This window comes from Bos taurus, chromosome 2 (assembly GCF_002263795.3).
Source record: "Bos taurus isolate L1 Dominette 01449 registration number 42190680 breed Hereford chromosome 2, ARS-UCD2.0, whole genome shotgun sequence".
NCBI lineage: Eukaryota > Metazoa > Chordata > Mammalia > Artiodactyla > Bovidae > Bos > Bos taurus.
The window spans coordinates 71174988-71199499 of record NC_037329.1 but is presented as its reverse complement, the minus strand read 5'-3'; the positions used below and the strand labels follow the sequence as shown (position 1 = coordinate 71199499).

Here is a 24512-nt window from a genome sequence, read left to right as displayed (position 1 = left end):
AGAGATACGAGTCATCATAGTACAATCTAAGCAGAGTGTAACTGCAGAGGGCCATACTGTGCTCTTTGTCAGGGCTTCCCTAAGCTCAGGTCCACTCTCCTGGGATCCTGGCTGGCAAGGAGGCAATGACGTCTGAGCACAGGTCTGCGCTGCCTTTCCAAGCTAGAAATAGGGCAGGGTACCAGGTAGTTGATTTTCTTACCTACACTATATCCAGTGTTAGGCTCTTGGGGTAGGTCCCTGACTGATAAATACTGCAAGGGATGCTGCCAGGGACAAAAACTGGTTTGAAGGAGGGTGAGAGAGAAATTCCTGATAAAGTGCTACACACTGTGGTACCTCCTTTACGGCAGGACCTTCTCACACCCCCTGGAGGCTACACTACACCTGACCCTGGAGCCAGGTCTATTTAAGACAAGCGCCATACCCTGGACTCTAAGATTGTTTTTCCTTTGGCTTACTCCCCAAAACAGCCAATAACTGAGCAAAGATGATCTAAATATGGGTCCAGGTGGGTGGCTATGGCTCCTTACTGCCTCCCTTAGGGTTGAGGTGCCCCCTGAGTTGGGTGGTCTTCGCAGCCTGGGTGGAGTGGAGCCAGGTGGGAGGCCAGGTTCCCTGCCTCAGATGCCCTTAATCACATCAGCACCTAGGAACTGGTGCTGCACAAATGACACTGCTACTCAGGACACCACCTCCCCTACACTGCACATCTGAGCTGTGGGACTTCATTTTCCATAGGCAGCCTGGGCTGGAACTGGATGACTCACACTATTCTCAGTAATCACTGAGATGGTCAGACTGACCGTCTGAATGCCTTGACCATGTTGCCTCCCCTGCATCTCCCCATCACCTATGGTCAAATTCTGTACTTTTTAACTTGGTTGTCAACTTCCCACTACCTAGTCTCCTTCCACATTGAAGGCACGCTGTATCCAGCCATACCAGATGCCCTCCCTGCTTGTTCCTGTTTTTCCCACCAGTGCTACTCACTCCTTTGAGGCCGCCTTGGCTGGTACAGGTGTCTGAACCAAGAAGACCTGCACCTGAATGCTGGTCCTGGGTTTCTTTAGCAGCTGAGTGACCTTAGGCAAGTTACTGCAGTGCTCAGGTCTCACTGTTCTGGAGCAAGGCTGAACTATGTCTAGGAACAGGGCACTGGCTCTGGAGGGGAGATCTAAGAGCTGCCTGGCCTCAGAGAGCCTCTCTTTAATTCCTTTTGGCCTCAGCATCCTCACCTGCAAAATGGAAATATGACTGCCTCCCTTGCAGGACTGTAGAAGTGACTGAAGGGGAACATGAGGCACAGAGGGTCTGATTGCTGTCTCCTTTAATTCTTACTATTCAACCACCTGCAAAGTCAAGCTTCAGCCTGTTTTCTTTGCAGCCTTAACCCCTTGCCCTTCTGAGGTCCTGACTGCCCTTCTCCCTGCTGAGCCCTCACTTCCCCTACTGGCTTTTTGCCTGCCCAGGTGCATGTGGCCAAGCTTCCCCAGAGGACACTGGGGATGCTTCCTGAAAATGCATGTTTCACCCTGACTGGGGTTTCCTTCCTTGCTTGTTTACCCTGCAACCACAGACTGGTTGGACCTCAGCCAAAACTCAAATGCTCATTAACCCTGCCTTCCTCAGAGTATGAGGCCAGCAATGTTCTTGACAGAGAGTTGGCAGTCCCTGCAGATTGACGTTTCAGCCCACCTGACTGGTGTAGTTGAAGCTGGGGAAGATGGAAACAGGGAAGGCCACTGCTATAATAACTCCTCTGCACCAAGGTGAACACAGGCCAGGTCTGAACAGGTGGGTGCGCCTGCCCACCCTCCAGCAAAGTGTACAGGGGGAGATAGGTAAGTTCAAACACTTCTAGATGAAATCTTTGGAAAAAGTGAGGAAGAGAGATTGGAATAGACGACATTATTTCAAGAACCCAAGTTATCGAAGTAAAGTAACAAAGATACTTTTAATTCATCTACTGATAAAAATTACTCAGCAAGGATTAGTAACCGTTTCAGCTCCTAATCTGTTAGTCATATCCTGGGCTGTCTTGAGCTTCTGGCTTAGCTAGTTATTTATGAACTTCATCCCCAGTATTAGAAAAACAAGGCATTAAATCAGTTTAGGTGAAATGAATGGCTGGCAGCCAAACTCAGTCTCTTATATTCCATATTTTTTCTTTAGTTCTTCTACTTTGTCAATGTAAGCTTTCATGGCATCTTCTTTAGAAGTCCCTGCAAGGTATCAACAAGATTATTTGTCAGAGAGGCAGTACTGTAGAAAGGCAGCAAACTTTAGAGCCCCAGGTTAATGCTGCGAGGCTGTTTCTCACCTGTGATGGGGATGGGGTTCTACTACCTACACCTCACAGACCTGGCCAGGATGTGACTTTTGAAGTCCTTAAGGAGCTTGGCCCACAGGGAAGGCTCCATAAAGCACTGAGCTCATAATGTGTGTGCAGCAGCCTGAGGCCTGTCACTGGCTTGCTGGCCAGGTGAGTATCCCACTGTTGTGTCCCACTGACTTTCACGATTGGCTTTGATCTATCAAGTATTTCTCTGTTGGGCTCTTATCTCTCAGAGCTGTTAAGCTGCCAGGGAAGAAACAAAGCCAGATACCCTCTTCTCCCCAGAGAGCAGCTTTGGGAACTCTGAAGACAAGCAGCTGGCCCTTGGAGGGGAAGACAGAGGACACTGGAGATATCCCTCAGAGATAGTGATGCCTGGTGTCCTGGATTCTATGCTGAAGGAGAGATACTCAGTGGGAATTAGTGTGTGTTCTGGAGCAAGGGTGAGTACATGGGGCCTCAGAATGGTATGGAAATGCCCAATGGGAATGGACAGTCAGAGGGGCATTCCTGTTTCACTTACTTGCAGATCCTAGGAGTGTATTTATTGTATTCTGGCCCCTTCTGAATTCAAGGGTTTCTCATTTGCAGGAAGACAGAGGGCTTATTCAGAAATGAGCAAGCTAGGACACAAAAGCTGGCAGGCACTTCAGTGCCAACTTCTGGGTCTTGCTGCCGCAGGTGGCATGTGATTAAGTCACAGCCGGGATACTTCTTGGCCTCTGTTCTTAGCATATAATAGCTCCATTCACCGAGGCTACGATGTGCCAGCAGCCTGCCATGCATTAATTCATTTCTGTTTTTAGGTGCCTTTCTGGCTGTAAGGGAACTAGGGAGTGCTACTTGGGCCAGGGGGTCACTGGCTGGCCTTGTGAGGGAGGGGAAGGTGTGGACAGGAAACCATCCCTATTCTGAATATCATAAAGCCCAAGGCAACTCATCACCTCCCAGTCTGTTTGTCAGTGGCCTGGTCCCCTGCCCCTCCACTCTCCAGATGATATTATGACTCAGAGATGGTGTTTTTGGAAATGGCACACATGGTATCATAAGTGGTCTAGTTTTGTTTTTTTTTTCCATTCTGGTCTAGGTCAAACTGGTTCCCAGCACGTGCCTCATCCATTCTGTTCTCTGTCCTTACCCCTTACACTCCTTAACAGTATTTCATGACTGGGGTTCCCAAATGAGGGAAGCGTATTAAAACAATTACCTTTCAGCTCATTCCAGGCATCCCACTTGGCCTTGCCTTTGAAGTCCAACATTCCAGGACGTTCTTAAACAAGGGAAGGAAAGACATTAGACCTGCTGCAAGTTCTAATGGGGAACGTTATCCATTTTCTTGCCATGATAGTCATATTTTATCTTCTTTTTCCAGGCTCTGCTGTGGAGTTAAATGGGTCTAGTATAGTGGGTTCTGCCTTCAGAAACTTACATGTACAGAAATTCAAACTTAAAATCTAGAGAAAATAGGAGGAAAACTGTTTTCATTACCAGATAGCCCCTTTCTTATAAATTAACTCCAAAATTTCTTTTAAAAACCATACTTTATTTTTTTTAAACAAGTACCACAATCCATTCACCTGGCTTAAAATTCAACCACCACAAAGGGATTACTATAAAGTTTCCTTCCACTCTTCCCACCCAAGGTCTCTCTCCCATGTTATTGTTATCAGTTTTGTAGGTGTCTTTTTCTGTGAACTGTCTGTTCATATCCTTGCCCCATTTTGCTATCAAATTGTTAGTCTATTTCTTATTGTTTTATGGGAATTTTATTCCACCCCCCTCACCCCGAGGGCAAGCTTCCTTTAAGGTACACCATGGTTTTATACCTGTAGACATGTTATCACTTGCACTTGGGGAACACACTTACACCTCCCTGCTGACCTAGTTCACTGCCATGCTAAGAAGAAAGCCCAGGGGAGCAATTGCAGTGCCCGCAGCCAGGACCACAGTGTCTGAGAAACATAAAGTCTCCCCCGAAGTGCTTGCTGGGAAGCATTCCCAGGGACACCTGAGGGAAACCGTGCCCCAGAATCATCAGGATCTGAGACTGGCACATCCCAATAGCCCTCTCATGATGATGGAAAGGTGGTACAACATTTACACCGTCGAACTCAGGGGCCACCTGCCACTGGTGGCAGCTGAGCACCTGAAGTGTGACTGGGGAGTTAACTGTTGACTTTATTTCATTTTAACTATTCTCAGTTTAAATTTAGATAGCTGCATGTGCCTAGTGGCTGCTGTATTGGACCGAACAGCCCTAGAGGGAGCTGATAAGGAAGTGATAAGAATCCCAAGCCAGTCTACCTACACTAATGCGAAAGCAGGGCAGAGGACAGTCTCTGTGACAATCACGTTTGTCAGAAAAGTGTCTCAGTCACTCTGGTCACCCCTACTTCATTTCCCCTGCCTCCCTGGGAAGAGGCAGAGTTTATAAACCCAGGGTAAAACTCACCTTCACCACAAGACCTTTCTTAACTAAGCCCTCCCTGTGATTTTTATTTTAAAATATTTTATTTATTTGGCTGTGCTGGGTCTTAGTTGTTGCATATAGGATCTTTAACTGTTCCCCGACCAGGGGATCTAGTTCCCTGACCAGGGATAGAACCTGGGCCCCCTGCAGTGGGAGTATGGAATCTTAGCCACTGGACCATCAGGGAAGTCCCACTCCCTGTGATGTTTGATTTGGCACTGCCCAGGATCCTTAAGCAGCCAGCCCACCTGCTCTACCCTCTACCCTAACTGCAATGGAATTAGGGGCTATGCTCACCCTCCTAAACAGGAGCGAGGGGTGACCTCCTCTATGCTTCTGTGGCCACCATCTCTGAGTCCCTGTGTACAATGCATCATGCTATTGCCATATACTCTGGAGTTTGAAGAACTTAGGGGCAGAATGAAAACTGTCCAAGGGAGAAAAGACATTCTAGAATATGGTGGTCCAAACTAAGGCTTCAAATCTGTACCTAGATTTTTTGACAGGGAACAAATGGTGGAATTGCTGTCAGCAAAAATGCTTCTGACCTGCTGCAGAAAGCCAGCAGCTACTCTGGCCGTAGGAGCTGACATTGGGCTTGGCCCAGCTGCCAAGCTCTCCGACTTTGATCCTGTCCGACTGGGGTGGAAATAGTGTGGTTCAACAAAATTACTACTAGCTGAGAGCTTGGAGCAAGGCTCTTCAAAGCTGGGATCTTTGTTCCTCCCAAACAGATGGAAAATGCTGGTGATAACGAGACAAGTCCTCAAACTGGGATTTGAATTCTGCTATCTGAGCCACCAAGAAACCAAGAACAGTGCAGGGTCTGTAAACCCCATTCAGGAACATGATCTTTGGGCAACCTCTCCCAGTTTAAACCCCAGGAACCACCTTAAGAGTAGGGCTGTGGGTGGTTTTGAGAATGAGGTTCCCAGAGATTAACAGTTTCAGCACCAACCAAGGCTGCCAAGCCTACTTTGATGAATCTGGGCCCTCCCAACTCCACCTCAACATACCTGTATTTATGTCACCCACAGTTGCTTGTTTGTAGTGGCTGTAGATGAACAGCATCTCCTCATCTGCTGGCTTGGTCTTAAGATGCTTAACTTCCTCAGCAGCTTTGTCAAACTCAGCCTAAATATGAGTGAGAGAAGAGGCCTGACGAGTTCGGTAATTAGGATGGAGGGGTTGGAAAGGAAGCACTCTCTTGCCCTGCTGGTGAGGAAAAGCAGTCTTCCTCATCTCAACAGGGCAGCTAGAGAGATTCAGCAAAACCAGGAGGGTAAGCACATCCCTTCACTCACTTGGACAACTATGTATGGGGCTCTCACTAAACCAGGTATCACGAGCTGGAAACAGTGGTGAAGGAGGCAGGCTGAGACTGGCTGCAGTGGACACACACTTCACAGAAAAAGCAGCACGGCCAACTGGCTGGCCAGACAGAGGTCTCAGGATAGCCCTGACCTGCGATAGGGCTGGCACTGAGTGACTGAAACTGCGGAGAAAACTGCATGAGCGCAGCGGTGTCAGCGGCCAGAGCCCGCTGGTCCCCTCCCTCTGAGGCCAGGGGATCCGGCGCCGATCCCTGTTCCGGTGTCCGTACTGAAGATGGGGGAGGGGCCAAAGATCACCACCCCCCGCCCCCTCACTGCTAGGTCCCGGAAAATCGTCTACAGTCAAAGAAGAGGTCACCCCTCCTCAGGCTGTGACCCTCCCCTGGCCTCGCGCTGGACACTCGGCCCCTGCTTCCCCTGACCTCCAAGCTCTCAACCGCGGCCTCCTGGCTTCTCCACTCTATATGGCACCCCTACTCCTGCCGTGTCCTTCCGGATGGGGCACTCCGTCCCCTTAGTCTTTCAACCTATAAAAACCATTACATCCCATCTGTCCATGTTGGACGCTAGCCTCCGACCTCAATTCCTGCTTCACTGCGAACGAAGTCTTCCCTATGGGCAACTTGCCAGCCGTTGCGGACTCAGTAAAGATGTTAGGAGCCCAAAACCTGAAAGTTCCGCTTACAGGATTCTGTTCAGTCTGGGCTGGGCATGGGTCCAGAAATAACAGCAGAGCACGGAAGGGAAAGACCCTGCGGGGTTGTGTCTGCGGGATAACCCCGCACCAGCTTCCCGCCTCGTGGCACCTTCGCAGCCAAGGCTGGGCACGCGTATTACCTGAGACATGCCGGCGGTGTTGCAAAGATTCCAGGAAGCCCGCGGAGGCGGCGAAGAGAAGGTAGCAGCAGCACAAGAGACTCAACTGGCAGCGATTTTAGAAGCGCAACCTTAGGCCTCTCCACCGGTGCTCGGACCAGGAGAGACAGCCAATCAGAAGCTAGATGTACGATGGGGGCGTGCCCAACCGCCCCAAGCTGCCCCCAAGCTGCCAAACTCTCTGCCAACCTCGCTTGAACCCGCGGGGGTTTCCTTGCGCAAGCGCAGCGAGGAGGAGTCGAAGGGGACGCCGGGAGCAGGTGAGGATCGCGGAAGTAGAGCGTTCTCGGTAGTGACTGCCAGTTGGTCAGAGCGGGAATTGGGTTCTTGGGTCACCGTGGGGACTGACCAGCGAGGCAGAAGACAGGGGGTGGACGTTGAAGAGCGGAGGTTTTAAAATTTGTTTCATTAAATCTTGTGTCCTGCGTGAAATGCCGGAAGTCGCGCCGCTGGACGAGTAAACGCTCACGCTTGGGGAGGGCGAGGGGCCCGGTCCTTCTGTTGGGACTAGAAGAGACTTTCTGGGCGTGGTCCCTGGAGAACTGCGCGAGGGAGGGAAGCTGGATTGGTTCCCAGAGGGTCGAAGCCGAGGCCTCTTCCTCTGAATTTTTGACACGTTCTGTGACTTGCCGTTGGCCGTGATTTGCAGTCCTGTTTCGTGTGCAGTAATCCGTCTGGTGCACTTAAGTCAGGGATAGTGTCTTAGTTGTCTTGACCTCCCTGGTGGCTCAGACGGTAAAGAATCTGCCCAGTAGTGTGGGAGACCCAGGTTGGATCCCTGGATCGGGGAGATCCCCAGGAGGAGGGCACGGCAACACCTTCCAGTATTCTTGCCTGGAGAATTCCATGCACAGAGGAGCCTGGAGGGGCTACAGACCATGGGGTCGCAAAGAGCAGGACACAACCGAGCGAGTAACACTTTCACGTTAACAGACTTGGCCCGGACTAGGTGCTCAGCAGACATCTGTTATGACTTTCCTTCGTTCACGAGTGTGTACTGAAGTCTTGTCAGGTTACTTACACGCTCCAGACCGTAGGGTGAAGGATTAAGGGAAAGTAACTTTTGAGAAAGCCCCTCAAGAGGAAGCATTCCAGGCAGGAAATGAGTGTAAATGTCTGAGCAGGGAGTGAGGGGAGGATAGGAGATGAGGCTGGAAGTTTAAGGAGGTGACAGGCTGGCTGGATGATGCAGAACCTTGAATTTTATTCTGAGTGAATTAGAGGCTTTTGAGCAGAGGATAAGAAGACTAGGGCAGTTTTGCAAAGTTGTTGCAGAGGCTGATAGTCTCCATGGGAGAGAGGTGGGTGGGGGAGTTTGAAGGTGATACCTAAGAGACCAAAGGGAGAATTTTCTGGCTGCAGCTACAAAGGAGCTAGGTGAAAGGAGGGAATTGATGGAAAATAAGTCTCCTGTAATCTTTTGATAAAGAGAGACCATTCCTCTCCAATTCCTAATTTGTAAGGAGGAGTGGACTGCAGATCAGCCTTCAGATCCTTCCCACATTAATTTATAGCTGTAGGTGTTTAAAGAAAGGCCAGGTAGATGCTTTCAGATATAACTTACTAACTTAATGGAGATCAGGCTTTATAAAAAGGGGAAAAATGGAGATGCAATAGCAGGGAGCACATCTTGAGTCTTCAGCCTACGTGTAATTTTGTTTGAGAAAGCAAAGCCAAACGAATTAACAAATTTTGGAGCTAACTTTGGGGAAAATTACATTTGAATTGTAAGAGATGTGAGTGTCTTCCAAAATGACAATTCAGAACTGTCTTTTTGCCCTTAGCCCCATATGAAACTTGGATTCACTTTTGCCTCCATCATTTGGTGCTTACAGCTTCTTTGATGAAATTCAGATTATTCCCTGTGTGGATCATATTTGCAGTCAAATATATTTTCTAGTAGGTAGGTTTTGTGCTTCCTGGTGGCTCAATGGCAATGATTCTGCCTGCAGTGCGGAGCCTCAGGAGACATGGGTAAACACGAAGTTATTGTGTTTGTGTTGTGTTTGGCACATTTGAAAAGATTAGGTACCTCTGAAAATGGAATTTTCTTTTTATTCCTCCAAGGTTGGCTAGTGTGATTGAATTTTGACTGAAGTTCAACATTGCAGAAAGCAAAGCTAGTGTTTTAAATTAACTTGGTAATCTCCAGCTTAAGTGGGGTTGATTTTTTGGTTGCTTCTTTGGAATATATGCCACTTTTCTTGAAAAAACCGACCTTCCACATGGTGGTTTTGTGCCCAGGTTGCTAAAAGTGACAGAAGTATGGAACTAATCTCAGGGAGCCTGAGTCTGCAGCAGCTTGAAGTGGGGCTTCAGTTCCTTAACCAGAGATTGAGGCCAGGTCGCTGTGGTAAGAGCCCCAAATCCTAGCCACTAGGCCAGTGGTCAGTGACAAGGGCCCCAGCCCTTCAGCTTTGCAGAAAAGAATTTCCATGAAGTCAGAAAGTAGTGAAGCAGGTGGAATATTTATTAAGAGGAAAAAGAGTACATTATATGTGGATAGAGACACGAGTGGACAGAGAGAGTCCCTGAGTTGTGCCTTCGTGGTAATTTGAATTACTTTTATGGGGCATTTCTTCCAAGTTTCTGTTGGCCAGTCATTTTAAATTGCCTGGTTCAGATACATCTCAGGATCCTCCCACATGTGTATATGTATCTCTTAGCCAAGATAGTTTCTACCGAAAAGGCCTAAAGGTAGAACATCTCTTATCATCACTCCCCTTTTGACCTCCACAGAACCTACATACAACGTATGTAGCTGGGGAGCCTCCTGACTTCAAGAATGGGAAATATGTGGTCTGGGCAGGGAACAGCCTCCTCTCTCAATTGTCCTGCTTTTCTCCACGTGGAGTTCTGGTCCACAGAGAATGAATCTTCAATTGCTTTACCCTGGGGTGGTGGGTGGGAGGGGAGCTGTGGCATCTGCCTCCTGCCTCAGAACTAGTAGTGATTGCAGATCCCAGGGAACCGGGTGCTGTGTGATCTTGAGAAGAAGGAATAATGTTTTTCCTTGTTAGGGGATCCAGCCTAGGCCAAGTTTCAAAATAGCTGAAGGCATGCTTACTTTGTGCTTCCTTCCCTCACCTATGCAAATACTGCTTTATGCCCTGGAAATCAGTCCTGGGTGTTCATTGGAAGGAATGATGCTAAAGCTGAAGAAACTCCAATACTTTGGCCACCTCATGTGAAGAGTTGACTCATTGGAAAAGACCCTGATGCTGGGAGGGATTGGGGGCAGGAGGAGAAGGGGACGACAGAGGATGAGATGGCTGGATGGCATCGCCGACTCGATGGACATGAGTTTGGGTGAACTCTGGGAGTTGTTGATGAACAGGGAGGCCTGGCGTGCTGCAATTTATGGGGTCACAAAGAGTCGGACACGACTGAGTGACTGAACTGAACTGAACCATCTCTGCTCTAGGGAATTGGAATGTCATTCAGCTTTTAACATAAAGAGAGGGTAACAAGTCAGCAGCTGGTATTTAACTTTTAAAAGTAAATTTTAGAGTATATTTGGGGTCAGTAGATGATATGAATTTAAAAAAATAATTTGTTTTTGGCTATGCTGAGTCTTTGTCGTCAGGCAGGCTTTTCTCTTGTTGTGGCTAGCAGGTGCTACTCTCTAGTTGTGGAGTAAGAGCTTCTCATTGCAGTGGCTTCCCTTGTGGAGCACATGCTCCAGGGCACGTGCAGGCTTCAGTCGTTTTGGTACATGGGCTCAGTAGTTTCAGCTCCCAGGCTCTAGAGCATGGGCTCAATAGTTGTGGTGCACGGGCTTAGTTGGCTCTGTGGCATCTTCCTGCACCAGGGGACCATGTCTCCTGCACTGGTAGGTGGATTCTTTACCACTGACCCACCAGGGAAGCCCCGAATTTTTTGATTCTACATTTGACACTACTGGAAGGGTCTTCATATCCCAAGAAAGAACAAGGTTGTTAGCTCTGTTCATATTCTTGTTAGCAGCTATCACAGTTAGTAATTATTTTTTGTAATTATTTTATTTACAATTACTTTTATTTTAATTTACTCCTCTACTGTCTGAACCCCTGCCCTACCTAAGTCAGGGAGGATAGGGATTACTGAGTATCAGTTAGTGCTCTGTCTCCAAGTACCTGGCACTTAAATGGTGGGTGAATGAACAGAGTGCTTTTCTCTCTATGAAACATTTTCCTTCTGATTAGCCATGAACTTAGAAACCAACCAAGTTTATTAGAACTAAATGTGAAACTATGAGCTAGAGTAAAGTAGATGAACTCTGGTGGAAGGGCTATGTCATCTCTATGTTCTGCCCTCAGTCTTGGAAATAGAACACTTGAAATGTTAAGGGAAGATGAGAACCTGATGACGTGTCAGCCTACTTGACCCTCCTAGTTAGTGGAGGGGCCATTACCATTACTGCAGTTTCCCCCCACATCCTTGTCTTTCCAGTTTTGGCTGCTCACAGGCTTCACTTGCTGGGTGTCGGTGTAAAGCCAGCCAGGCAAGTTATATTAAGAGGGGAAAGCAGTTCTTGCCCAGTGGGTGTGAATAGTAGTTTAATATTATGTTTCTTGGTATAAACTAAATCTCTAATTTCTAAGAGTAACCTAGTCATTAAAATGTGAAAATCATTACCAAAAGCGTTACGGTAAAGCTTTACTAGAAGGCAAGGGTTAGTGTATTCACAAATGATGAATTATATTCATTTTGTATTTTCTGGTTTCTTGGCATAAGAGACTGGGGTTAATCATTTCTGTGACATTTAAAATTGTAGTTTCTATTTTCAGGAGTCAGGGTGCTCTGGTTTACCGTTCTCTGGCCAGGTAGTCCATGGCCTGGGGGTCTATTAGCTCATGTTGTCCTGGAGAAACAACCTGAGTTTCTTCATTAATGATGATACCTTTAATAGTAATTTTAGAAAGATGTTATCAGTAACAGTGATTGTAGCCATCTGACTCTGGTTTCTTAGTGCTCAGCACCCAATTGAGCTCAGAGGGGATAAAACAGGGAATAAAATTTTAGATAGAGAGATTAACCATAAACTTGGTAAGGGAACTTGATTTTAGGGAGGCTTGGGTTCAGAGGCATTTGGGAACTGCTGCTGGGATAGGAGTGGGGAGAGCTGGATAGAGTTGTGGCTTTTATTTTGTGAAGGTGAGGGGAACTGACAGCTGAGGTGAAAATGTACCATAGCTTTTCTTCTCCTGCCCGCCCCCCACCCCCCTGCCATTTCTCCTCCTTTGTCTCTTTTCCTTTTCTGATGAAAAAACTGGTAAGAGGAGGCCTGGTTACCAGAGATCTTAACCAGCCCTTCCCCTTTGCCATTCTTTTCTTCCTTTGGCTATTTATATTTGGAGAAATTGGGTGAGAGAAGAATGGGCATGGGTGTAAGACACATGAGTGTGTGAGTCTCACCTTTCCCCTGTCCTGTTTTTGCCCAGCCAACATGGAGTGGGGGCGTGGTTTGGGCTTAGCTGAGACATGAAGACCAGGGTTTGGGTAGAGGTGGAGGTATTCCTGGCAGGAAGTGACCTTCACTGGCTGGGAGTTAAGAAGTAAGGAAAGTTACTTATAAGTTGGTCATGCACTGGTGAGCTGCAACCTGTGTTCTGTTTAGAAATACTTACGAATGTGGGCAGGCATAATGAAGTGCTCTACAAAGATAACTTAAGTTCAGTACTGTAGTTCCTGTTCAACTTCACTAGAAGTATGAACTCTCTTCTAAATGTACTTTGTCTTCCTCACTTTGCCTGTTTCCCTAGCTCCTAGTTGCATGTGACAAGCGCTTGGTAAATGCTTTGAAACTAGGTTGTTACAAATGAATTTTCTAGTGCGCTTTCCAATTGCCTGTCAACAACAACAAAAAAATAGAAATATTAATATTTGATGACAAATGATGTGGCTGATAATTCCTTTGGAGATAATGCTGCTGTTGCTAAGTTACTTCAGTCGTGTCTGACTCTGTGTGACCACACAGACGGCAGCCCACCAGGCTCCCCTGTCCCTGGGATTCTCTAGGCAAGAACACTGGAGTGGGTTGCCATTTCCTTCTCCAATGCATGAAAGTGAAAAGTGAAAGTGAAGTCCCTCAGTCGTGTCCGACTCTTAGCGAGATAATACAGTTTTATTTATTTGCTTATTTTTGATTTTTTTTTTTTTTTGGATGTGGACCATTTTTAAAATCTGTATTGCTTTTGTTACAATATTGCTTCTGTTTTATGTTTTTCATTTTTTTGGCCACCAGGCATGTGGAACCTTTAGCTTCTCAGATCAGATCAGATCAGATCAGTCACTCAGTCGTGTCCAACTCTTTGCGACCCCATGAATCGCAGGGCACCAGGCCTCCCTGTCCATCACCAACTCCCGGAGTTCACTCAGACTCACGTCAATTGAGTCAGTGATGCCATCCAGCCATCTCATCCTCTGTCGTCCCCTTCTCCTCTTGCCCCCAATCCTTCCCAGCATCAGAGTCTTTTCCAATGAGTCAACTCTTCACATGAGGTGGCCAAAGTACTGGAGTTTCAGCTTTAGCATCATTCCTTCCAAAGAACACCCAGGGCTGATCTCCTTCAGAATGGACTGGTTGGATCTCCTTGCAGTCCAAGGGACTCTCAAGAGTCTTCTCCAACACCACAGTTCAAAAGCATCAATTCTTCGGCGCTCAGCCTTCTTCACAGTCTAACTCTCATATCCATACATGACCACAGGAAAAACCATAGCCTTGACTAGATGAACCTTTGTTGGCAAAGTAATGTCTCTGTTTTTGAATATGCTATCTAGGTTGGACATAACTTTCCTTCCAAGGAATAAGTGTCTTTTAATTTCATGGCTGCATTCACCATCTGCAGTGATTTTGGAGCCCAGAAAAATAAAGTCTGCCACTGTTTCCCCATCTATTTCCCATGAAGTGATGGGACCAGATGCCATGATCTTCGTTTTCTGAATGTTGAGCTTTAAGCCAACTTTTTCACTCTCCACTCTCACTTTCATCAAGAGGCTTTTTAGTTCCTCTTCACTTTCTGCCATAAGGGTGGTGTCATCTGCATATCTGAGGTTATTGATATTCCTCCCTGCAATCTTGATTCCAGCTTGTGTTTCTTCCAGTCCAGCGTTTCTTATGATGTACTCTGCATATAAGTTAAATAAGCAGGGTGACAATATACAGCCTTGACAAACTCCTTTTCCTATTTGGAACCAGTCTGTTGTTCCATGTCCAGTTCTAACTGTTGCTTCCTGACCTGCATACAGATTTCTCAAGAGGCAGATCAGGTGGTCTGGTAATCCCATCTGTTTCAGAATTTTCCACAGTTTATTGTGATCCACACGGTCAAAGGCTTTGGCATAGTCAAGAAAGCAGAAATAGGTGTTTTTCTGGAACTCTCTTGCTTTTTCCGTGATCCAGCGGATGTTAGCAATTTGATCTCTGGTTCCTCTGCCTTTTCTAAAACCAGCTTGAACATCAGGAATTTCACGGTTCACATATTGCTGAAGCCTGGCTTGGAGAATTTTGAGCATTACTTTACTAACGTGTGAGATGAGTGCAGTTGTGCGGTAGTTTGAGCATTCTTTGGCATTGCCTTTCTTTGGGATTGGAATGAAAACTGACCTTTTCCAGTCCTGTGGCCACTGCTGAGTTTTCCAAATTTGCTGGCATATTCAGTGCAGCACTTTCACAGCATCATCTTTCAGGATTTGGAATAGCTCAATTGGAATTCCATCACCTCCACTAGCTTTGTTCGTAGTGATGCTTTCTAAGGCCCACTTGACTTCACACTCCAGGATGTCTGGCTCTAGGTCAGTGATCACACCATCATGATTATCTGGGTCATGAAGATCTTTTTTGTACAGTTCTTCTGTGTATTCTTGCTATCTCTTCTTAATATCTTCTGCTTCTGTTAGGTCCGTACCATTTCTGTCCTTTATCGAGCCCATCTTTGCATGAAATGTTCCTTTGGTATCTCTGATTTTCTTGAAGAGATCCCTAGTCTTTCCCATTCTGTTGTTTTCCTGTATTTCTTTGCATTGATCGCTGAAGAAGGCTTTCTTATCTCTTCTTGCTATTCTTTGGAACTCTGCATTCAGATGTTTATATCTTTCCTTTTCTCCTTTGCTTTTCGCTTGTCTTCTTTTCACAGCTATTTGTAAGGCCTCCCCAGGCAGCCATTTTGGTTTTTTGCATTTCTTTTCCATGGGAATGGTCTTGATCCCTGTCTCCTGTACCATGTCACGAACCTCATTCCATAGTTCATCAGGCACTCTATCTATCAGATCTAGGCCCTTAAATCTATTTCTCACTTCCACTGTATAATCATAAGGGATTTGATTTAGGTCATACCTAAATGGTCTAGTGGTTTTCCCTACTTTCTTCAATTTAAGTCTGAATTTGGCAATAAGGAGTTCATGGTCTGAACCAGAGTTTAAACCTGTGCCCCCTGCAGTGGAAGTGTGGAGTTTCTTAACCACTGGACAGTCAGGGACGTCCTTCTGTGCTCTTTACCTGTTTTGTCCTGATGGTAACAGCTTGCACAGCTATTGTACATACCACAAATAGTATATTGGCAATAATAGGTTGAAGATACAGAACATTTTCATCATCGTCCTTTTATTGCCCTGTGATAGCCACAACCACTTCCCTCCTGTCCTGACTCTTCCTCTGCTCCTGGCAACCAGCAATTTATTCTATTTCTATAATTTTGTCATTTCAAGAATGTTATATAAGTGAAATCATGTAGTTTGTAACCTTTTGGGATTGGCTTCTTTACTCATCATAGTTCTCTAGTGATTCATCCAGATTGTTGTATGTACCAGTAATTCCTATTGCTGAGTGTATTCCATCGTATAGATGAACCAGTTTGTTTAACTGTTCACCTGTTGAAGGACATCTGCACTGTTTCCACATTTTAATTGTTACCAATAAAGCTGCTGCTAGTCACTCATGTACAGATTTTTCTGTGAATGTTTTCATTTTTCTGGAATGAAAGCCCAGGAGTGCAGTTCTGGGCCATATGGCCATTCCATATTTGGTTTTGTAAGAAATTGCCATTGTGTCTGTACCATTTTACATTCCTACCAGTAATAAAGGAGAGATCCAGTTTCTCCACATCCTTGCCAGAATTTGGTGTTATCACTATTTTTTATTTTAGGCATTCTTATATGTGTGTAGTGGTATCTCATTGTGGTTTTAGGTTTGCATTCCCTAATTATTAATGATGTTGAGCATCTTTTTGTGTGTGTATTTGTGCCACATGTATAATCTCTTCTCTGAATTTTCTGTGTCTTTTGGTTGTGTTTAAATTGGATTTTTTTAGATGTTGAGTTTTGGGAGTTCTTAATATATTCCAGATACTATTCCTTTGTTGGAAATGTGGTTTACAAATATTTTCTTCCAATTTTTAGTTTTTTTTTTTTTAATCTTAACAGAGTCTTTCACAAACCATAAAATTTTAATTCTGGTGAAATCCAGTTTTTCCTTTTATGGATTACACTTTTGGTGTCGTGTATAATAAATTTTGACCTAGCCCTAGATTCTGAGAATTTTCTCTTTTTTTTAGTAAAAGTTTTATAGTTTTGCATTTTAAAATTCACATAATTTATTTTGAGTTAATTTTTGTATAAAGTATAAGATTTAGATTGAGGTTCTCCTCCCCTCCCCTACCTTGGATGTCTAATTGTTCCAGCACCATTTGTTGAAAAGATATCTTTCCTTTAATGAATTGCTTTTTGCACCTTTGTCTGTAACCTCTTGGGCATATTTATGTGGTCTTTTCTGGGTCCTGTCTTCTGTTGATCTGTGCATCTGTTCCTCCACCAATACTACACAGTCTTGATTATTGTAGCTGTATAATAAATTTTGAAATTGGGTAAACTAATTCTTTCTACTTTATTCTCCTTTTGCAGAATTGTTTAGTTATTTTAGTTCCTTTCTCATTCCATATAAATTTTAGAATAAACTTGTCTATGTCTAGAACTTCCAGAACTATGTTCTAGAACCATAACTATATTGAATAAGAGTGATGAGAGTGTATATATACTTGCCTTGGATTTGTAGAGAATATTGGTCTGTGGCTTTTGTTTTTATAGTGCCTTTGGTTGGTTATCCTGTAACTATTAACTTCATAAAATGAATTAGGAAATGTGCCCTCCTATTCTGTTTTCTAGAAGAGAATGTGTAGAATTCTTCAGTGAAACCTTCTGGGCCTAGAGATTTCTCTTTTGGGAGTATCAAAATTATGGATTTTCCTTAATAGTTTCCTTAAAAGTTCCATTCAGATTATCTATTTCTTATTGGATTAATGGTGGTAGTTGGTGTTTTTCAAGAAATTGGCCCCTTTAACCTATGTTGTGAAATGTGTGTATGTAGATTTGTTCATAGTATTCCCTTATGAAATGTAAAGAGTCTTAGCGAATATTTGTTTCATTTCTGATATTGATCATTTAGATCTTCTCTCTTTTTTTGGCCAGTCTTGCACAAGATTTGTCAATTTTTTTGGTCTTTCCAAAGAACTAGCCCTTTTTTCATTGATTTTTTCTTTATTGTCTTTCTGTTTTCAACTTTATTGATTTCTGTCCTCTATTATTTCTTTCCTTCTGCCTATTTTGGTTTGTTTTGCGTTTATTTTTCTAGGTTCCTGAGATGAAAGCTTCTGACTCTTCACCAGGCCCCCTGTGACACTAATATTAACATTTGTGAAGTGGAGCACAGGTTGCTGGATGGCGAGCTGTGGTCAACGGAGGACCACAGAGAAGTTGAAATAGAGATCGTTATTACTCACCCGTCCTGAAGGAAGTACATGGCACTGCTCAAGGACCCACATGGGGAGGAGGTCAAGACTGAGTACAGGGAGAGAGTGAGCTGTAAGACCTGGAACACATGGTCTATGGGTGGAATCCCTGGGGTTCCCCGGCTAACACTGGATTGATCAGTTCAAACCAAATATGCAGGGTTCCAGTAAGCTCTGTGGAGGTTTTATCTAAGGAGTGTCAAAGGGCAGGCCCTGGAGGCAGGGGAAACTGGTGATCACAAGGGCTGTGGGGGAAGTCTTATCAGGAGCTTGTATTTCTTTGTGATTCAGGGCTGTTATCTAGGGCACATTCTTCCATGAGTGGGCAAGTTTCAGTTTAAGGTCCTCGTGGGGCTACACAGCCAAACAAAATGTTTGCTGGGGCAGCAGTATCACGTAGTAGCTTAGCTAAACTCTCCACAGCGCCCCCGTGGGGAAGGCGGGGGCCTTTTATTACTGTGGAGGTGGGAGTCTGAGCTCTTTACTGACTCCAGGATGCCGAGGAGTCAAGCTGGTGATTATCCAGCTCCCTACTCAGCCTTCTCTAATGTGACCCTGGCGGGGGGGTTGGGGCTCCTCATTAAGGCCTGGGGAGGGTAGAAGTCTAGGCTCCAGCTCTACCTTTGCTAGTGGGGGTTGGGCAGCAGTTTCTTATGTGATTCCTGGCTGGATTAGAGGGCTCCTTTGTCTAAAAGTTTTCTTTCTTGGCTAGGCTGCCCCTTTCCTGGTCCTTTGGCTAGATAGAGAAGACTTGTTCAAGCTTTTTTTTTTTTCCTTTTCCTGCACCTGTTTGTGATTCTGGGTTGCTGACTTCTTCAGCTCTGTGTCTGAGATATATGAAAACCCAGGGACCTCTCCACCATGTTCCTTAGGTCTGTAGATCCCTAGCTAATTGTTGCCCTCCCTCCACCTTTCTGATCCTCTTACATTTGTTTTATAGATAATGTTCAGGATTTTTAGTTGTATTTTAATCAGGACATATAGGGAAAGATACATCTACTCCATCTTTCTAGACACAGAAATGAATAGTGCCACTTAAAATTCATCATTAGTTTCTCCGTGAGTTAGACTAGATTCTGAATTCATAACCCAAGTTGTGGCTTTTAAAGTTGAATAAAAACTCAGTGTTCTCCATTCTTTTCAGAAGAGCATTAGTTCTCTTTTGGCTATTTGAAGGTTGTTTCATGTGGTTGAAGCTTACAACCTCCCAAATTCAATATCAGGATTATTTTCTTCTTAAGAAGCCAAGTGGTAGGGGAATATAGCCAATATTTTGTAATAAGTGGAGTATAACCTTTAAAAAATGTTGTTCTCTTATAACTTATATAGTATTCTATAGCAACTTCTTCAATTAAAAAAAAAAAGAAGCCAAGTGGTCAAATACAAGCCAAGTGGTTTGCCATTAAAAGTGAGTTTGTGCTGTGCTATGCTAAGTGGCTTCAGTCATGTCCGACTCTGTGCAACCCTATGGACTGTAGCCCACCAGGCTCCTCTGTCCATGGGATTCTCCAGGCAAGAATACTGGAGTGGGTTGCCATGCCCTCCTCCAGGGGATCTTCCTGACCCAGGGATCAAACCTGTGTCTCCCACATTGCAGGTGGGTTCTGTACCACTAGCCCCACCTGGGAAGCCCAAAACATGAGTTTCGGTAAGGCCAAATCCAACTTTAGCTAGTGCTTAATATAATGTATGTTTTAAAATATTAACTTAGAAACAATTTATTTTAAAAAGCATCCTTCCTGGGATGGGTGATACAAAAAGTAAGTTTTGAATTTATCTTAACAGTATTTTCGGGCTTCCCAGGTGGCCCTAGTGGTAAAGAACTCACCTGTCAATGCAGGTAGAAGAGATATGGGTTTGATCCCTTGGTCAGAAAGATCCCCTAGAGGAGGGCATGGCAACCCACTCCAGTATTCTTGAGTGGAGAATCCCTGGCAAGGGATTCCAGAGGAATCCCAGGCTTTAGAGGAGCCTGGAGTCCGAAGGGTCCCTTAGTCCATAGGGTCACACAGAGTCAGACACAACTACAGTGACTTAGCACATGACAGTATTTTCTGATTATGTGTAATAGTACCTGAAATGTTGCTGCAGTGACACTGATTGTTCTTTAGTAGAGTCTGCCAAATACATTATTTGTGTGTAGGTAGCTCTTGATGGAAGGCATGTGTTCTAGTCTTGTCTCTGCTACTGAATTAGCTGTGTTATTCTAGACTCACATATCCTTTGTTTCCTCATCAGCAAAATAGGGGCAGTTGCACCTGCTTTGCTGATAGGTAATTGAGGATTATTAGTGACATTGTACAGGGGACAGGGAACAAGACCATCCCCAAGAAAAAGAAATGCAAAAAAAGCAAAATGACTGTCTGAGGAGGCCTTACAAATAGCTGTGAAAAGAAGAGAAGTGAAAGGCAAAGGAGAAAAGGAAAGATACACCTATTTAAATGCAGAAGTCCAAAGAATAGCAAGGAGAGATAAGAAAGCCTTCCTCAGTGATCAATGCAAAGAAATAGAGGAAAACAACAGAATGGGAAAGACTAGAGATCTCTTCAAGAAAATTAGAGATACCAAGGGAATATTTCATGCAAAGATTGGCTCAATAAAGGACAGAAATTGTATGGACCTAACAGAAGCAGAAGATATTAAGAAGAGGTGGCAAGAATACACAGAAGAAGTGTACAAAAAAGATCTTCTCTGCCGGGGTCCAGCCCCGGTGGATCCAGGGAATTCGAAGAGGAGACGGCTTCGGTGATCAGGATATGATAGAATTAAAGATATAAAGAGTGGTTAAATAAGGATAGCTCAGTGAGAAAATTTAGTGAAGAAAAGAGGCTGAATAATTCAGCCAGAAGGTGAGAGAAAGAACGACATGGGGAGACCAAGCTTCGGTGAACAAGGCCCGCACTTTATTTTCCATAGTAGTTTTTATGCCTTAAGTTATGCATAGAGGATAATGGGGGAAGGGGTAGAGTCATGAAGTAAGCCAGGCTTTCTTCCTGCAAACTTATCATATGCAAAAGTTTAGGTGATTTGCATCATCTTCTGGCCCGGAGGCCTGTTAACATTTTAAGACCCTTTCTTCAGAAAACTTATTTTTCTCTAAAGGTGATTAGTCAGGTGCCACCCTCCAAAAGCATTAGATAAAGTTGCATTCCTACAGGGCAAAGGTGTGGTGGGCTATAACAAGAAAAAGAATTAACTCAAGGGTCCAAGGTTACAAACATTAAAGCTACTACTTACACCAATTATATTAATCAATACACTGCCAGGGACACAGCAGGTAAGGGATATGGAGATTTAGCAGCAAACATTGGCCCAACAAGTGAAAAACCCTTCACCAATACAATTTCTAATCAATCTTTCAACTGCTCAAAGGAATCTGTATTTAGACAGTTTAGAACATCTCATGCCTCTCACAGTTGGGAGGCTCTGAACAATCACATGGCTGGAAAAACCTATTCAGGCAGGCTAGAGGACTTCCAAAGGAGTTTGTAGGTTGAAACACTATCACACCCAGGAACTTTATTAACTGGAGCTGTAAGTTAACTCTTTTTTCAGAGAGAGGTAGTGGGGGACAGCCCCCTGTAAAGTCAGAGGTATAGGTGAGAGCACAAAGCAGAAAGTAGGCAGACTCTGGTTTTGGGGGTAGATGCTCGAGAATTTCCAGGGGGACTCCTGAGGCTTGATCCCGCCTTTGTGTATGCCAAGCCTCCTTCCTCATGACCTTTGCCACGGGCGGAGTTCCTCACGCTGGCTCCTGGCAGTGATAGAATTCCAGTTGAGCTATTCCAGATCCTGAAAGATGATGCTGTGAAAGTGTTGCACTCAATATGCAATATGCCGGGAGATGGGTCCCGGCATCTCCCCCTTTTTTATTTCTTAAAACAGCCAGATGCAGCTCAGTCGTGAGTTTCTGAATGTTCTGCTGAAGAATCCTGACAATACAAGGAAGAATGATTATGAGAAGCAAAATTAAAGCACCAACAGATTAGACAGAATGTTTTTTCCTGAAATGAAGTTAGAGAAAGTGTGAAAAAAGTCATTAGCTGCTCCAGCGGCGGTAAAATCCAGTTGAGAGTGTTCCAGGGTCTATATTTGATTATGAAGTTTCCCTAAGTCCAGGCCAATGTCAGAGCTGTTCCAAACACCTGAGATATGATTTTTGATTTTTTCCCATTCATAATCTGTCTCATTCACCTTCAAACATGTCACGCATATCCACCGGTAATCAGTGTGGCAAGACAGAACCATTTTCACTTTTAAAGCCTGTAACTCAGTCCCAATATGCATTATTGCCTCTTCCAAGGCATCTACCCTCATCTCCAACTTTCTATCTATAGCTTCCTGTGTTGCTAGAGTTAGAGAAACATTTTTAGACATGGTATCAACATATTGGGCAGTATGCACTTGTTGAGTCAATGATATTGCTGCCACAGTAACAGAAGCAATTGTGGTTATTAAAGCTGCTATTTCCAGGATAAGCAAGCCCACAAACCGTCGCGATCGCATTAAATCTTGTAGCAGGAAGAAAGCCTGGCTTACTGCATTTCACGACCAAGATAACCATGATGGTGTGATCACTCACACTCACCTAGAGCCAGACATCCTGGAATGTGAAGTCAGGTGGGCCTTAGGAATCATCACTACGAACAAAGCTAGTGGAGGTGATGGAATTCCAATTGAGCTATTTCAAATCCTGGAAGATGATGCTGTGAAACTGCTGCACTCAATATGCCAGCAAATTTGGAAAACTCACCAGTGGCCACAGGACTGGAAAAGGTCAGTTTTCATTCCAGTCCCAAAGGCAATGCCAAAGAATATTCAAACTACCGCACAATTGCACTCATCTCACACGCTAGTAAAGTAATGCTCAAAATTCTCCAAGCCAGGCTTCAGCAGTTCATGAACCGTGAACTTACAGATGTTCAAGCTGGTTTTAGAAAAGGCAGAGGAACCAGAGATCGAATTGCCAACATCCGCTGGATCATTGAAAAAACAAGAGCATTCCAGAAAAACATCTATTTCTGGTTTATTGACTATGCCAAAGCCTTTGACTGTGTGGATCACAATAAACTGTGGAAAATTCTGAAAGAGCTGGGAATACCAGACCACCTGACCTGCCTCTTGAGAAACCTATATGCAGATCAGGAAGCAACAGTTAGAACTGGACATGGAACAGCACACTGTTTCCAAATAGGAAAAGGAGTACGTCAAGGCTGAATATTGTCACCCTGCTTATTTAACTTCTATACAGAGTTCATCATGAGAAATGCTGGGCTGGATGAAGGACAAGCTGGAATCAAGATTGCCAGGAAAAATAGCGATACCCTCAGATATCCAGATGACACCACCCTTATGGCAGAAATTGAAGAACTAAAGAGCCTCTTGATGAAAGTGAAAGAGGAGAGTGAAACAGTTGACTTAAAGCTCAACATTCAGAAAATGAAGATCATGGCATCTGGTCCCATCACTTCATGGGAAATAGATGGGGAAACAGTGGCTGACTTTATTTTTTTGGGCTCCAAAATCACTGCAGATAGTGACTGCAGCCATGAAATTAAAAGATGCTTGCTCCTTGGAAGGAAAGTTATGACCAACCTAGACAGCATATTAAAAAGCAGAGACATTACTTTGCCAACAAAGGTCCGTCTAGTTAAGGCTGTGGTTTTTCTGGTAGTCTTATGGATGTGAGAGTTGGACTATAAAGAAAGCTGAGTGCCGAAGAATTGATGCTTTTGAACTGTAGTGTTGGAGAAGACTCTTGAGAGTCCCTTGGACTGCAAGGAGATCCAACCAGTCCATCCTAAAGATCATTGTTTATTGGAAGGACTGATGTTGAAGCTGAAACTCCAGTACTTTGGCCACCTGATGCAAATAGCTGACTCATTTGAAAAGACCCTGATGCTGGGAAAGATTGAGGGCAGGAGTGGAAGGGGATGACAGAGGATGAGATGGTTGGATGGCATCACCAACACAATGGACATGGGTTTGGGTGGTCTCCGGGAGTTGGTGATAGACAGGAAGCCTGACTGACGTACTGCGGTTCATGGGGTCGTAAAGAGTCAGACATGACTAAACGACTGATCTGAACCTAATGATATTTCTAAAGCGTTTAGCACATTCCAAGTAGCTATTATTATCATCCTTAATGCACTTTGTTAAAGCAAAAACCTTGAAGCATATTCATAACAAAATTAGGGATAACTTGCCCCAGTCCTTGTTATAAATGATCATAGAGTTGAGATTGAGGAATCTGTGACTTTTCTTTATTGACTCCATTGTAGTTTTTCAGGAACTGTTTGCAGTGCCATTTAATACGGATTGGTGTAATAATAGAGATTTTTTTTGGTGGCGGGGGAGGGGCTTGTTGAATTGGGTTCCTAGACTCAATTCCAGTGTACATATATGGAGGCTTCCCCACATCAACAAGCGGTTCTTGATGCTAGGAGGGTATCCACAAATTCAATTCAGTTCTGACAGTACCTGTCCAGATAGAATCAGATTCCATAGACAAAGGGCTCAGTTGCACAAGTTTGCCCTCCACTTCAGAGGCCAGTCACACAAGTTGTTATCTGTGCTTTTGACCAGCTACAGATTGGAGGTTCTGTTGACCCCTCCAATTCAGGATGCCAGCTGCAAGTCTAGGTTGCAGCCCATACTTCTGATCAATTGGCTGTAAATCAGAGGTTCCCACAACTCCCTCTTGGGGTTCAATTAGCTTGTTAGAAGAGCTC

At 44.6% G+C, this 24512-nt stretch overlaps 2 protein-coding genes across 6 annotated transcripts in view; one reads left to right on the top strand and one right to left on the bottom strand.

Annotated features, from left to right (window-relative positions):
* The window catches only part of C2H2orf76 (chromosome 2 C2orf76 homolog), a 106585-nt gene that overhangs the window by 14965 nt on the left and 67108 nt on the right, over positions 1-24512 (top strand). Inside the window, exons 1-2 of one of the 5 annotated variants that reach the window (XM_059876437.1) lie at positions 7249-7278; positions 17625-17854. The exons of 1 other annotated variant lie outside the window; for it this stretch is intronic. In XM_059876437.1, coding sequence (XP_059732420.1) covers positions 17791-17854 — 64 coding nt within the window. In that variant the 5' untranslated portion in view covers positions 7249-7278; positions 17625-17790. 5 annotated transcript variants of the gene reach the window in all.
* Positions 1932-7112, bottom strand: DBI (diazepam binding inhibitor, acyl-CoA binding protein). Its single transcript, NM_001113321.1, has 4 exons — positions 6980-7112; positions 5825-5942; positions 3546-3608; positions 1932-2225 (listed from the first exon to the last, which is right to left on the bottom strand). The coding sequence occupies exons 1-4, from the start codon at positions 6986-6988 to the stop codon at positions 2152-2154; spliced, it is 264 nt and encodes an 87-aa protein (NP_001106792.1). The 5' UTR covers positions 6989-7112; the 3' UTR covers positions 1932-2151.